The sequence below is a fragment of the Erigeron canadensis genome, chromosome 8, assembly GCF_010389155.1.
Source record: "Erigeron canadensis isolate Cc75 chromosome 8, C_canadensis_v1, whole genome shotgun sequence".
In the NCBI taxonomy this organism is placed as follows: Eukaryota; Viridiplantae; Streptophyta; class Magnoliopsida; order Asterales; family Asteraceae; genus Erigeron; species Erigeron canadensis.
In genome coordinates this window covers 47,694,485-47,711,630 of record NC_057768.1, presented here as the reverse complement: position 1 = coordinate 47,711,630, position 17,146 = coordinate 47,694,485, and the positions used below count along the sequence as shown (strand labels likewise).

Here is a 17,146-nt window from a genome sequence, read left to right as displayed (position 1 = left end):
CACAAATATAATATCTAGGTAGCCACTTAAATTCTTTCTCTCTCTCTCTCTTTCAGACTTTGAACAGTAGTTTTTCTTTTGTTTTCCTGATGAGTATATAAGATGAAGAGAGCAGAAAAGTCAAGCATATTGTTAAAAGTCAAAACGGAAGATAAGAAACTGCAAATTTCATGGGGGTGTTAATTCTTTTGAAGATGACAAGATAGATAGATAGATATATATGGGGTTTGTGCTCATGTACAAGAAAAGGTATAAATATGGGTGAATTGAATTAAAGAGAAGGAATATATATATATATATATATTTTTTGTTGAGGTAGAGGTAGAGGTAGAGGTAATTTTGGTATTAATGGGGGGTAAGTTAGTTCCCAATCTTTTTCCAATAATACTAATATGTCAACCCTAGTTAGAGGTATATAGGTACCTATATTAGATTATTAGATGTTTTGATTACCATGAGTGAATAAAAACCCCGGCCTTCTTCGGAAAAAGCCAACACACCAACAGTACGAGCTACATCCCCACAACCCCCCCCCCCCCCCCCCCCTCCCTTAAGATCATCATCATCATCCTCCTCATCATCAATCATATATATATATATATATATTAATATTTACTCACCATCAATTTCTTCAATAAACCTCTACTCAATTCCATTTCTTGTTTAATTTCCCTGGATATATATCTATATGTACATGAGAAACATCACCAAGATATTTTAGCTAGCTAGTTACCTATTAGCTAGCTAATATATAGATCCACAGAAATATATAATTCCGTCTTGAAATAAGCAATTAAGAAAAGAAATCAACATGAATTTTATTGGAAAGACTAGTGGTGATGATAGTGGTAGTAGCACTGGTAGTAGAAGACAACAGCAAGAAGAAGAAGATGAAGAAGAAAGACGAAACACGACGACAGGAGGTCCAATTACAGGTCAGTCGTTATTCCCTAATAATTCATCTTCGTCTTCATCTCCTTCTCCTCATCAACCCCCGTCGTTTCATCCTCATCAACCTCCATACCAAAATCCGCGTGGAGGATGGATGTTTGATGGCCACGGGGGCGAGCCTTCGACACGGATAATTAGTAGTAGTCATGACCCCATGATGTTGGATAATTACTCTCCATCAGCTGTGACACCTGCATCAGCCGATACAAATATCAATGATGATGATAATAATAATCAACAAGCAGGTGGAGGAGAAAGAGGGATGATGATGGTGGTGGAGAGAGAGCACATGTTTGATAAAGTGGTGACCCCGAGTGATGTCGGGAAGCTCAATCGTCTCGTGATACCGAAGCAACACGCCGAGAGATACTTCCCGTTGGATTCGTCCACCAACGACAAGGGGCTTTTGCTGAATTTTGAAGATAGGAACGGAAAACCCTGGAGGTTTAGGTACTCGTATTGGAACAGCAGCCAAAGCTACGTGATGACCAAAGGTTGGAGCCGTTTTGTTAAAGATAAGAAGCTAGATGCTGGGGACATAGTTTCCTTCCAACGCGGGGTCGGTGGTTCGGCCAAGGACCGGTTGTTTATAGACTGGAGGCACCGTCCAGATGCACCCGCCCCACCGTACCAATTATCATCATTTCCACTGCCGCATCATCACCAGTATTCTTTTCAAAACAGGAATATTCATCCTTGGAATCCGCTTTTCTTGCAATCACAACCAGTCCCATCAAGAAGTCACTCTAACTTAATGCTACAGCCGCCTCCTAATTACCGATATGGATTAACAAACACCACCGGCCCTTACCACAATATAGGTACTGGCAGTGTAGTTAATGTGAATAATAATCAAGGTGGTGGTGGTGGTTCTTCATCAGGATCAGTAATTTATTTTAGATCAGCAGCAGGTGGTATCCCACAACATCATCAGATGGATATGATGCATCATCATCATCAAAGAAGTGGGGTTGGAATTGGATCATCAGTGGATCCACCTCTACTACCTCCACCGCCAACACCGCAATCTCATCATCAACCTTCTAATCTAGTGTTTGAATCCGTACCAGTGGTTCATGGGAAAGCAGCTGCTAAGCGGCTTCGGTTGTTTGGAGTTAACATGGATTGCCCCATTTCAGATGAAGATGATCAAGCTGATTATGACGGCCCCTCCTCAATGGCTTCGGCTGCCACTACTTCCATGGGAAATTACCATCATGACCGGGATACCCTTTATCACTATCCACCAACACCGTCTTCTTCTACTATACCTTACCTGCAATTGAGGCCTAATTATGGAGGAGGATCAGAAATTTCCCAGCACCATGAGTCCCCAATGGCGTCTTCTCCATCTACTACTGATATTGCCTTCAATAAAGCCAACAAATCATCATCATCTTCTCATATGTCTTTGGATTTGGATATATGATGATGTATCAACACGATATACGAGATCAAATAGCTGTGGCGTGCTACTCGAGTAAGTATCATCCAAGGATGCGATGCATTATTAGTATTCAAGGAAGTGGCTGGTATGTTGTAGCCTTTTCATTACAGAGTTTTGATTTGATTTGATCAGTTTTTTATTATATCCAAGAGTGTTTGATGAGGCGTGCGATCAAGTAAATCAGTAGTGGGCAAGAATTGAAGTCAATTTACAAGGCAAAATCCCAAATCAAATGTAGTTAGCTAGCTAAGGTTTGTTAATGATGGTTGATTGAAGGTGATCGATTGATTGGAGAGTGCTATATATATATTCTGCAAAAAAACTATATATTGGAAGTAATCAGAGGTTGAAACTGATTTTTAGTTTTCAGCTACTTAATTTTTACTATTAGTCTAGCTACTTATGTACAATTTTTCGGTTATAAGTTCATTTTTACACCTTCATGTTACCATATGCTATATATATTGACTAACGTAATTATTTATTGATTCCATAAGATTTAATTAGAACAATCATTATATCACATATATACCCGCTAGCTGCTTTCTAATTAAGTTGATATATGTATATGATGTTAATATTAATTTATTTTTTTATTTTTGATCATATGTAGATCTGTTTAATTTGTATGTAAATATATATGTGTGTGCAGTGCTACACATTGCTTACAAGATATCTACCTTTTCTTTTTATCTTGTTATACACGAGTAGATATCTATAGCTTTATCTTAAAAAAGGAGGTAGAAAATGGTAAGAAGTATGCTGACTTTTGTCCATAAAAGAAACAATGTGAATAATATTATTGAAGAAGAATTGAAGTGTTTAATTTTGGGGTTCTTTTTTTCCTTTCTTCTTCTGTTTTGTTTTTATTACCTTTTGTAGGTTTGTTGCTCTTGTCGCTGCTGCTGCCGCGCTGCTACACCTTCCTTCAATTCCTTTGGGTCATTCTCTCTCTGCAGGTATTACTTTTCTTCTTTATATATATATGTGTGTGTGTGTGTGTATCACATACACACATAGAGATATATACATACATGTTGCTTTCTGTGTGCATGTTGCTTGTTACTAGACATCATATCTCTCAAGGAGGGGCTATCATATCATTAATTCTTGCTAGGCTATTCTTCTTTTTACAAGTTTTTCTCCATATCTTGACATACTACATTTTTCACAAATACATACATGTCCTTTACTTTCTGTTTAAGATCAGTTTTTTTTTTTTTTTTTAAATTTATACGGAGTAACTCTCTCTAGCTAGCTGATCAATATATATATAGCCAGGTCCCCTTCTTTTGTGTTTTCTTTTTCTTTAATTTTTTTTTACAGTAGTACACCTCTCCCCATCTCTTTATCGATCGGACTCATTTCACATTTCATGTCACATAACATGTACAACAACATATTTTATATTTTATTTTGTCTTTATTGTACAATATGCTTCAATTTGATTAAGTTTATATATTAGTTTAACTTATATTACTCCATAGACAGTAGTATAATATAGTCAATATATACTTCTAACTTTTGTAAAACTACTCAAATAACTATAATTTTTGATCGATCTCTATATACCTTATATATACATATATATTGCTTTCTACAAAAATATATAAAGGTGTAGAGTATTCCGTTATTTTTTCTACGCATACATCAGTATTTGTATGCATTTATATTATCCTTAATATATTCTTTAGTACTAGCAAGTCAATAGTAGCATGAAATAGTTGCAATAGAAATTGAAGGAATGGTGAATTTAGTTTTATCATAACACATGACCATATTTTGAGAGATGTAGCTCCGCGGCAGCTAGGTTGTACGTACGTGTTACTTATATACTCGTGTATATTCCTCACGCAAGTTAACAGTTGCGAGTTTTACGCATATATCACACTAGCTAGCACCCATTATTTTCAGGCTGTTTTTCACGTACATATGCAATACATTAAATGATTCTTAATGTATGCCCAGTATCTAGCTAGCTTGTTAATTTGTCCCTTTTTTCATGGCATCAATGTTACCAAACTTAAGCACATCATGTGGTTAATTACTCCCTACTATTTGTTTTAAATTATTTCAATTATGAGAAATTTTATTTGTCTTTATAAGCAAAACATGCAGGCGGTTCGAAAGTATATTGAAACCTTCAATGCATGAATTAAAAGTACTGATCACCCAATTAATTATCGGGATGAGTCATGTTAAATTATATCCTTGAATTGGGACTGTTCCAAATAAAAGCTCTTTTTCGGTGACATTAGTTAGATAATTATGAGGTCTTGTGTTCAAGCCTTGGGGAGGACATAAGCTAGGAAATCCTTTTATGAGGGCTTGGCTTGGGTTTACCCATGTTCAAGTCTGAAGGGGTAGAGTTTACTCCTATTAATTGTCGTGCCTTCGGGCGAATTAGTAGGGGGTTTTCCCCCTATCGGGTATTTGAAATAGACATTTCTACTTCGAGAGAACTCTCTCGCAACACGAAGTTTTCAGCAAAATTCACTTTTAAAAAAAAGATAATTATGAAGAATTATTAACTAAACTAGCTAGGAATTTCTTAAATTTTATCATGGTATTTATTGATCCAACCGTTGAGTATGCTTAATTGTGCATGTACATGCCATAACAAGTTGAATTTCAACTGATCGGAATTCGGAAAGCAGGTCGGCAAGAGCCGTGATGATCAGAAGGAATTGATGGAAGATTATTCTTCAAAATTAAAAGCTGATCACCGAAACCAGGTTTGATTTCAATTCTAAATCACTACACCAATGTGGAAGCTCTAGCTTAATTATCGATAATTTTGCTTTTGTTTAACTAGCTAGATTGTATAGAGGAAATAAATGTAAAATTAGTTGGATTGAATGGACGATGGACCAGATACATTGTTTACCTTAACTTGTGTTATCTACCATGTACGCCACTGCTTACCACGTACAATAATAATAAAAAAAGACTCTGATTAATTTAATAGTTTTGAAATATCAGTTTAATTAATTGCATCTATTTTTACTGTTTATAAGTTTATTTCATCCGAATATATAGAGTCATGGGTCAAAAAGATATATATATTATATGTCTTCTTTGTCTTGTAAACAGATAATAGAAACAAAAGCTAAAGTTAACATAAATTCTCCTAAATATGTGCAGCTATATATTGTTATTTTGTGTGAGTGTATTGTGTTGTGTGTATATATATATGACCAGGAAAACTAATATGAATATGGCCGGTGTCTATATGATATGGGTTTAATTAAATTCTATTCTATCTATTTTTGAGTAAGTTGACAGACCATTGGATTAGATCAGAGACCATATATAGCCTCTTGATAGTTGATAACTTGATATACAAAGATGTGAGTCTGTTCCATCCCTTTGCTCGATCTAGCTTTATGGTTATCTTTTCAACCCAAAAACTTAATTTTATCTGATCATTCACCTTCCGTAAATATGTTAGGGCCGGACTATATTAGTTTGCATGTTGAGGATATGATGAATACTTGAGATATCTCAAGGATTCACATATGATATAACTTAAATGACGTATTAAAAGTGCAATTTACGGACATGGAGGTTAATTTTGCGAACATGTTTAATTTGCGGATATTTAGTGTACTAAATTTAAATTTTACAGCAAACTCTACATTTAAATACGTACATATTAGTCCTACTGGTTAGAGGCGCTCTCAGGCCTTACTTAAGGTCTTAAGTATGATCCTTAGGGATGACAAGTCTTGGGGTTTTTCTCCTGAATTGAATAATTGTAACGGCCTATAGTCAACATCTCGTTTTCTAGGGCACGTGTAAGACTTCACCATTATACGGCGAGGTTTTCCTGATATCGTAACCCGACTGAATGTTAGGAAAAAAAATACTAATTACAATAATAATCCCGTTCATGCTCTTGATTAGAGCATACATGAGATCAACGATCCTTTTCGGTCTCGCAAACTTGTCCTGAAATAAATTTCCACTTATAAAAATCATAAATTAGATGTATATCTATAATACAACTATAAGAGGAGGTTGGTATAATATAACTAAAAGAAGGGTTGGGGTAAACTTGGCATCCCTAATCTCTCTCCTTAATAATCCTCTATTTTTTAATATTTATTTATAAAAAAATGGGTGAACTTTAATAAAAAAATCTTATAAAAAAAATCTTTATTGTTAAAAAACCTACGCCAAAAAAGAAGTTATGATCGACTACTAAAAAGGTTTTTGGTTTCTATTTTTATTTAACTATAGTTGGAAAAAAAAACTAAACTGAAATCAATATTTATATGTAGTTGATTTTCATATGTTTTCTTCTTAAGCTTTCGTATTGATTAATTTGTGATATATATTGGTCATAAACTTTTTGCTTATCTTTTTATTTAACTAAAGTTGAAAAAAAATAAATAACTGGAATTAATATTTATATGGAGTTAATTTTCAGATGTTTATTTTTCAGCTTTCGTATTCATTAAGTTGTGATATTGGTTATACACTTTTTGTTTCACAATTATTATAAAATTTATATAACTTGAGACTACCCTTTCAAAGACGGGTCTAAACACTAGTTTATTCTATTCTTGATATAATTTTTCTAACAATTACCTTTTAAGAATTTATGTAAAAAATAATATTATCATCTTACTATTATATACTCGTATATATTAATGATTAAATGATCACACATATATCTTTTAAACTTTGATCTATCTTTCCAATCTATAGAAACACTTAATTACTTAAGAATTTCTATAATTAATAAAGAAGAATTGTTTCTAATTAATAAAGAAGAATTGTTTCTAAAAGAAAAAATATGATGGGTCATTCTATAACTTTTTCCTACAATTTTTATATTTAAAGATGATGTCATATTACAAAAATACATTTATTCTAATTTAGCATATATTTTCTTTAGAGTATCATAGTTCAAAATTTTCATTTAAGTCTTGATGAAATATTTATATATTTAAATTAATGGTATTTTTTTTATTAATTACAAATTTACAGTAATGATTTAAGTCTTGATTAAATATTTATAAATTTAAATTAATGATATCTTCTATATCTATCTCCATAAAAATTTATTTTGAAGTTAAAATACATAACCATATAGGTTTAGCTCCCTTGATGTTTCGATTTTATGGTTATAGATACGTAAATCGTGTTTTGCTTTTATAGGTTGCAGGTTATATTATAATTATTATCTACTGATTATGATGTTAATATTATTCTACGACTTTGAAGTTTCAGCCTTATTAATATCAACACTTACAACAATTTTTATTAATTACAAATTTATAGTTATGATCTTTTGTTTATTATTAAATTCAATGTTCGGTAATGTTAAGATCAAAGTTTGTATCTTATTACAATTTATATTTTGTATTTGTAACGAAACATATTTGCAACGGTCCGGATTGAATCCGGGTTGATTAGCTAGTATATTTTATAAAAAGGAACGAGTCCTTCTCTCATTTCATTTACAATTTTTACGATCACAAGCTAATAGCATGCCACCATTTATAAGTTTAAGTACTCCGTATTAATTTTCCATGTACATATTTTGTGGACCAATTAATAATATTAATTTATAAATAAATCAGAAGGAAAGGGATGGATACATAGAGCAAGTACTGATATTACAATGTCACAACATATAGCTAGCTGGTCCTATATCTAGACAAAAGCATGATCAAAGATCAATTACTAGCTAAAGATGCCAAACAGGCATGTATCGTTTTTTGTTTCATACTTATATATATACACCAACCAATTAAAACACATGAGATTATATACGTGTACGCGTATCATGTGTGAATTACACATATTATAAGACTAAGATTCATGTGTCTCCATGAAAAAAAGTAGTAGTGTATGTATTTAATTTGAGCAATTAAGTGTGTATAGACCTTCAAAAAAAGAAGGAGCGGTTGTCACGTACGGTTGCCCACCATAATTCACACCTAAATCCGATAACATGACTAACTTTCCTTCAATTCCCATGAGTACAAACACTAAATAGCTATATATAACTTGATTAAAGGGTATGTACTATATTTAAATGTCTTCGTTTAACTTCATAGCTATATGGCAGGGATGCTGAAAACATTGGCCCACAACAACTATATCGTCCCTTGCTAGCTAACTTTCATCAATTGCATTTTATTTACTTAAACTACATAATTAACTCTAATCACATAGCAATATAATGTACCATAAGAAACGGCATGCATGATCCAAATCTAAAGTAACTAAAAAAGTACAAAGATCAGTGTATATGGATGTGTCGTTTTCTATTTAACCTGCTATTCGAAAATCTTTCCATTTCTTTGCACTTTTGTACCGTTGTTGTGGAAAGCTAAAGGGCGAACGATGATATATTTTTTTCAAAAGCTCACGTATTCATTCTCTGTAAATAAAAAGTATCAAACAATTAAAAGTTTGAATATTAGTCCTTGGAAGGAAGTGAAAAGTGAAAAGATGTAGAGAAATGATGTTCAAAAAATTGAATAAACTAGTATAAGGTACGTGTAGATAGGTGTGTGTACATAGGGGCCAAATTGTTATTAGTTGTGTAACCAGAGAAAGGTACATGAGGGGACAACCAAGGTTGGGGTGTATGATGATAAGTATGTAAGACATGAGACTGGGGCCCATCCTATATATACTTATAAAAAAAGAAGAGAAGAAAGCATCTAGCTAGCATAGGCCTTAGTAGGTCTATAGGTGGTGGCACTACTATACTTACTATTGAAGCAAAAAGCCGCTGGTGGATTTAAACAGCCATTTTGCATATAACACACATATAGACTACACACACAAAACAATGTACTCGTATATATTAGAGAACTTAAATACATTGAGCTTAACTTAAATTGGAGTATATAAAATCAAACCATGTAATTTTAATTAATTAGAATTGGAAATGAAAAGTGGAATATATATATATATATATATATGAATGAGAGAATTGAAGTACCAAGTACATATCTAGCAGTGTATATATTTTGGTTGCAAACTCTTCCTAATGAACAGGAAGGGTGTAGTATTGGCAGCAATCCATGCAGGCTAATGATCAGACAACAATAACGACATTTGGACTTTTCTTCATAAAATCAAAAGCAACCTGATTGCAGCTGCTGATCTTTTCCCTGCTGCATTCATGTTTCTGTCCTCCCTCTTTCACATTCCATTTCTAACCACCCTTTTTTTATGCTAATATTTTATTGTATTTGTATTGTTACTTTTTAACCACACCAAAAGTCATGTTTTCTTTGTAAAAACAAGATTTTACTTATGTTCGAAATCTTCTTAGGTGAATATCTTAGATGGTCAGGAAATGTTCAATACTGACCTCAAATATACTCCAGTCATGCCGCATACATCTGAATTAAAAATACTCAACATAATTAATATCGGATAGCAAAACTTTCTCTGTTTATAGTTAATTTTTATTGTTTTTGTTTATATTTTAACAAAATACAGAAAAAGGTTATAAATGGATCGAGGCATGTAATTCCTAGCTAGTTTTTAATGCTGAAGTGATGTCTACAAGCTATCGATTGCTTTGCTGCCTATCATCTCGTCTCATGTGTGCGTGCTACCGATCCGATTTGCTTTTTTCCGGCCATTTATATATTTATAAATATAGCCTAGCTGTATTTGCCTAGCTATATATATATCTTATTATTATGTTGCCCTATATATGATCTTTATCCCACACGTACAACTCATGACTTATACTTTATATAAACATTCAAAAAAAAAGTAACTAAATAGTAGTAATAAAGAAATCAAATCAAAATATACCACATCCAAAGGAATCATTTAAAACAACTATTTAAGTTATCATATGTAAGGCGTGTTTAATTTCTTACCTAGTCGTGTTTCTTAATCGCACTTTTTTTTCTAGGCGTGTTTCTTAGGTCGATATAGTCAATTATATGTTTGTTTAATCATTTATGCATGTCAGATCGGTCTCTACTAGGTTTCTATTAGGTTTGTTCAATTAAAACGTTTGTAATAATTAAAAAAAACTATTAATCGTCTCTTTGAATTCGATCGATTGGCGTACAATTTTTTAATTCTAACGGCAAATTGGATTACGAACGTACGGTCCATTGGCTCATCTGATCAATTCTACTTTCCACAGAATGAGGCCCACGACTAAAAAAAATAAATGAGAAAAAACTAATTGTTATGTTTTTAATTAGCTATGAAGTATTGGGTGAATAAAAAATAATTAAAAAATATACGTATATATAAAGTCAATATAATTTTTTTTGTTTAAGGGAAAAAACAAACAATTTTATTGACTTAATAGATTACTTATGATTTAGTTGGCATGTATTTGAATATTGAGCCACAAAGTTTATGTTTTCGTGTGATTGCAACATCAAAAAGAAAGTCTGAAAACTGGTTGATGTATAATATTTTTGGGTATATTTTTTTTTTTAGATCTTAATGGAAGAAAAACAAACAATTTATATACATATATCACACTCCATTAATAAAAATATTTGATATATTTGCTGATAATAATTGTTATATATGCAAAGCAAAAGTAGTAATGAGGGCAGGTGATTGCACATGTATACTCTTTAACACATTAAGCATTGGGGATTAAATAGTATGTTTAAAAAAGTGAGAGCCTAGTTGCTGCCAACTTCCCAACAGTGTGCCTATTTTAGTTATATAAGGTTAGAGTTGGAATAATCCTAGACTAACCTCTTTTGCTTGTTAGGCTGGGTGTACGTGCTGCTACTTCTATATATACATATTTAATAATAATGAAAATAGCTAGGTATATATAAAATTAAATAGGTTTTAGCAAATGTATCAGACAAATTAATTAAATACTAGTATCCCCACACTACTTCATTTTTTACTAGGAGGTTTTGTAGGCAATATATATATATCTATATATCTATATATTCAACTCCATCAACTTAATGTGGTTATTTAAATAACTTAACTTATAGACGATTTGTTGTTCGATATAAATTTATAAACGATTTGTAAAGCAAAAAGTGATCCCAGAAGTTTTATGTTAATGATCAATTTGTCAACAAAAAAATATTTTTTCAATAGTTAAAGTTAAAGATTTTTTTTATATCATTATTAATCAAGACATTCAGCAGAATCAAACGCAACCACCTTTAGTTTTCTCTTTACGTGTAATCTATACAACTTCACGCATTGCGTGAGTACATTTCCTGAATAGATGCTAGAGAAATCAATATGACAACTACGAGTGGATAGATGACAATGGATAAAAAATTACAATTGGGAGACCACGCACGCGTATACCTGTCAGTTACCGGGTTGCACACTATTCCTCCCTCTAGCACTAGTTGGCTGGGGGAGGAAATTGGGGTAGGGTGCTTTTCGGCTTGCTCACCGGCTCTCTTTTTCTTTTTTTTGTGTTCTTTTGTTTTTTTATCATTATTTGAGTCGGAAAGGACTGGAGTGGGATGATAAGATATTCCATAAAAATTAGGAAAAAGTGGTCGAGGATGAATAGAAAAAAAATGATATGATAATCTCCACCCTTATAACAAAATGTGAATTTGATAGTAAGTTGCCCTTCATAAATTGTTTGTTTTTCTACCAAATGCATCCTTTTTGATTAAAGATAATGTTGAGTTTTTAAATTAAATGTATATAAGTTAATTAGAATTTTTTTTGGTTATTTTCAAACCTTTTCCATATTACTTTCAAGATCATATTTAGTGATATTTGACTTTGAAATTTCTTGAGGATGTCAAAATAAGCACAATTTTTCAAAAATTTTTTTTTCAATCCCAGCCCATACTTTCAAAGTTTTATTGATCCAAAAATATGATTAAGATGTCTTTCTGACCCCACAACGACCCATTGGATAGTCACCTGGATGGGATGTTTGAGTTTTGACAATGTGACTGCCAATGTCATTTTACCTTGTACCCAGCTAGATAGATAGCTGGATCAATCTCAACACAAAGACACCACCCAATCTATTTAAATTACCCTTTTCTTTTGTTTAATATTAGTTTAAACCCGAACATTGTCTGAATCTAACCGTGAACGTAAATTAATAATATACTTACACTATCATCCATGGTTAATGGTATCATAAAAACTATTAGATTATAATTGATGCAAAAATAAGATTATGATTTATTAATATATAATTTTATGTCAAATATGCTAAAACATAATAAGTTAAAACTATTTTTTTGGAAAATAAAATGGAAACAAATGGTGTTTTTTCCAACTAAACGACCCCTCAATGACTCAGCTTTCAAGATTATTATATAACTTAGTCATTTGTCCATTGTGGTTTGTTCGTAACTATTGATTTTTTCCTTAAACTTTCAATGATTTTAGCTTTCAAGATTTATGGTATATTGTTTAGACTTTTGTTAAAGTTTCTAGCCTAGGTTGTAATTAAAGTAACTCCCAATGCCGTCTTTTACGGGTTTTGGATCCTAATACCGTCTTCGACGGTGTATGGGGAGTTTGATATGTAGACTGTCTTACCCCTACCAAAGGTAGAGAGGTTGCTTTCAGGTTCTACCATAGGTAGAAAAGGACCTCTAACCTTGCTGGGCATGAAGATCGAACCCATGACCTCTGTTTTCCAGAGGCATGAGCTCCAACTACTGATCCAACCCAGTTGGTTTAGCCTCGATTGTAATTGATACTTGATATTAAAATAAGAAAATATTTTAGATAAACAGGTAAATGAAATTATATTGGTACTTTATTTTAAATTTTTTTAAACTTTTATATTCTTATTTTGGATAGACTATTATTATTCATACATTTATAGTATTAAATATGATAATTAACATTTTTCGCGACAACATACGTGTATAAATGTTGTTTAGTATAATCCTGTAAACATGATGTTTCTGAAAATGTTTAAATGAGATTCCATGTATTAATTTTTAAATAGGGTAAAAAGAGTCAAAATGTAATAAATTTCAAACGAATTGTTTGTATTTTTATTTAACTTATAAATTGGTCATTGTGTGGACATATTACAAACTATGAATCTGTTATTTAAATCATCTTTCTGTTATATAAAGAATTCCATTAATCGAGTCAACCTAAATGGCCATTTTTACCATCCAATATTATAAACTGTTAACGGAACGGCATACTTTGGGTTTATTATTTCCAAAGTAACAAAATTAATAGGCCAAACTTGCCAAAGTATTTTTGTTTTGTAAAGTCTTTTTAATTTATTTCTAACTGGCATCCTACTAGGAAGTAGGACCTACAAAATATTGTGCAACTGGGTGGTCAATTTTTGCATGGGTCCAACTTCTTACATGTGACCGGGCCTACTAAATAGTTTTCATTAATATGGGCTACATAAACATGGACCTATCAATATAGGGGTTGAGTTGGGCCTAGTTGCATAATCAAAGTTAATATCACTTAATAAAAGACTGTTCTAACATAAGCTGAATAGGATCTCAATCAATTTTAATAAATTAAACGAACGAGGGCAAATTAAAAGGCCTTGCAAAACCTTAAATGCATCCCTCAGCAACTTCATTTAGATCTATATACTTTGAAACCCAAGGGATCAACATAATTGCATAAACATGTAAAAACTGACTAAAACATAAACTTGATCTTAATTAACAATCGAAACTAGAAAACTAAGGGTGCGTTTGGTTCACAGAATGTTTTTGGAGGGAATTGAATCTTTCAAAGGAATTGGAATCTGAAGGAATGAAATTTGACGGAATGTTTTTGATTTTTTGAAGATTCAAGTGAGGGACGGAATTAAATTCCTTCCCCCATCCCCAAGGAATGGAGATTTCATCAAATGAGGGAATGTTAACATTTCAATGGAATGTGATTCCTCCATCTTTAACCAACCAAACACACTAAAAAATGGAATTCAATTCCAATTCCATTAGATTCCATCAAATTCTGTGAACCAAACGCAACCTAAGCCTTTTCATAGAGTACATTTCCTTAAAAACCAAACATTTCAGATATTAAAGTCGACAAAAAGAAAGGGACTTGTAGAAATCTTGAGCAAAATAAGAGTCCAATACGATAGGTAGAAAAAAATGCTAAAATAATGTAATGCTCTAATAGGGTGGGAAAAAAAACACGATGCATCACATTTGATCCAAAACCCAACATGAAGCCCTTTTACAATTACGCAAAGAAGATATTGGATATTTTAGTGTATTCGATTAAGAGATGTTAGATATTTTAGTGTAATTCTGTAAAGAGATGTTGAATATTTTAGGTTGTAAATTTACGGTAAAAAAAATAAATAAAAAAAGTTTTATTGGCTATCCACTTTTATTAGAAATGTTTAATTTAATATATTACTATTAAAAAGCTCTGATTTGTCGATATATGGATCCAACGTTCTGCCAAACACATTTCGATCTTCAAAAACTAAACGACATTAAGGTATATTGCTTTTTAAGAACCAATCATTATATATATAACAATCCCAATTTAAACTACTACAGTACCGGTTCAGTTGGTACTGTAGCCGGTTCAGTTACAAGATCCGATTCGGTTTGAACAGTGACCGGTTTAGTTACAAAAGTACTTCACAATACCTTAGGCACAGAGTACAACTTCTAAAGCATAAAATATACCCACAATCTATACAGACATACATGAAGATATCTTCCGTAACCACCGCCAGTAACTACCACCGGCAACACCCACCGCAACGAATAACGGTCGCGGCGGCAGATCTGATGAACCACTAAAGATAATATGTCCAACATGTCACACCACTGGTAATGACCGTCGGCCGCTGGTAACCACCGTCATTAACAACCATCAGATCAACCGATCTCCATCCAAACTTTCAGAAACATACCAAACGAGATCTGGTATTAAAAGATACAAAAAAAATTCGTATCAAAAAAAACAATTAAATAGATAAAAAAATATATATATAATATAAAGAAAAATACTACTAAAAAAACACCTAAAAACTTTTGTAATATAAAGAGATTAAATATCAGATCTGGTATTTAAAAAAAAAAACTAACAAAAGCGTCGTTACATTAGGATATGCCTCGAACATGCTCCAGCACCATGCCGGCATCCAATTGCATTTTCGTCACCCACCGCCGTGTTGTGCCAAAATCTACCATATGTTTGGAAAAACCTTTGAATACCAAAACCTGAAGAATTCGGTCATTTTTTCTTATAGTGCTGATCAATGAGAATCAAAAGTGGATACAAGGTAAAACCTTTGTCTCTTATGGAAGAAGAAAAAAATAATGAGAACTGTGATCTAGAAAGGAGATAGGGGAAAGGCCAAAAAGAAGTGAACCAAAACTATGTGGCTAAAGAAAGTGGCGTTCAACAAAATACAATGTGGCTGTACACGTGTAGGTTTTCATAAGTTGTAACCCAACGCTTCTAAAATCAGCCCATGGTTTTACATAGTAAAACTTTTTATTTTATTAAACTTAAAAAAAGGACCGACTTTGGTACAACATAACAATTTAGTTAGTTAGTATATGTCTATATTATACTAAAACATATAATTCAGGTTACAAAGGTAAAGGAACAAATATAAATGAGTTTTTTTTTTGTTTTAAAAGACCATTTAATTCTATTTTTACTATTAAATTACATGTATATCTAAAAATTAAGACTCTCAAAAAATGCCCTATTAATTCACCTCATAAATGTGGGAAGCAAGACTTGAACCCAAATACATTCTCCCAAGATGAAATACCTTACCAATGGGGTTCATCATTTATTTCATTATAAACATTTTTTGTCTATTAGTTGGACATTGTATCGAGTGTTTTTGAGAATATATTTTTCTAACTATTTTATAGATGACAATTGAATTCTACTAAGCCTTTTTCTTAGAGGATTTTTGGTTTACTTTGTAAACATTTGTACATTAACCGCACATATGGTTTTTGTATTTTAAATACGTACAATAAGAACATTTTCCTTAGTCTACATACGATTATGCAGGTTTCAAAATAGCTATTGCCGTTGCAACGCGCGGCGGTTAAAAACTAGTTTATATATATAACATTGTGCATGCTTATGAACAATGAAATAGGCTACCAGGTAGTTGCGCAACAACCAACTTGCTTCTTTTTTCTTTCTTTTTTTAAATTCATCTTTTAATTTTTGTCACCTAACTTTAATTCTTTTACTTTTGACACGAAAGTTTTGTTTTATTTAATTTTTAAACTTTCATCTTTCTAAATTTTACCACGAAAGTTTCATTCTCTTTACTTTTTATCACATAAATTTACTAAAATTTCTGCCCTTTTGCTTTTTGTCACATCATTTTCGTTTCTTTTAATTTTCGCATGAAAGTTTTGTTTTGTTTCCTTTTTATACTTTTATCTTTCTAAATTTTGTCACGAAAGTTTCATTATCTTTCTTTTCACCACATAACTTTTGTTTTTTTAACTTTTGTCAACTACACAAAACCTTTAACCTTTTCACTTTTTGTCACAAAACTTTATTTCTTTTACTTTTGACACGAATAATTTGTTTTATTTAGTTAAACTTTTATTTTTTCAACTTTTGTCACGAAAGTTTTATTCTTTTTACTTTTTATCACATAAATTTACAAAAGTTTTCGCCCTTTTGTTTTATTTTACTTTTTATACTTTTGTTTTTCTAATTTTGCCACGAAAGTTGCATTATCTTATTTTTCACCATGTAACTTTTGTTTTTTAATTTTCGTCAAGCTTTTTCCATAACTGCCACGAAACTTTTAACTTTTTTTACTTTTTGTCG

General features: G+C 31.8%; 1 protein-coding gene and 1 long non-coding RNA gene across 3 annotated transcripts; both read left to right on the top strand.

The window, feature by feature from the left end:
* The first annotated feature begins 569 nt into the window (after nt 1-569).
* On the top strand, nt 570-2,782 carry LOC122578659 (B3 domain-containing protein Os03g0120900-like). 2 transcript variants are annotated; one of them, XM_043750667.1, is made up of 2 exons: nt 570-935; nt 1,197-2,782. In XM_043750667.1, exons 1-2 carry the CDS (start codon nt 812-814, stop codon nt 2,378-2,380), a joined length of 1,308 nt encoding a protein of 435 aa, XP_043606602.1. In that variant the 5' UTR covers nt 570-811; the 3' UTR covers nt 2,381-2,782. The 2 variants fall into 2 exon arrangements, with proteins under 2 accessions (XP_043606602.1, XP_043606600.1); XM_043750665.1 differs by having other exon boundaries at nt 570-2,782.
* A 213-nt stretch (nt 2,783-2,995) lies between these two features.
* Nucleotides 2,996-5,363, top strand: LOC122580364. The gene is made up of 2 exons (XR_006320779.1): nt 2,996-3,357; nt 5,056-5,363. It is a non-coding gene; the product is annotated as an uncharacterized LOC122580364 (long non-coding RNA).
* Nucleotides 5,364-17,146: the final 11,783 nt, after the last annotated feature.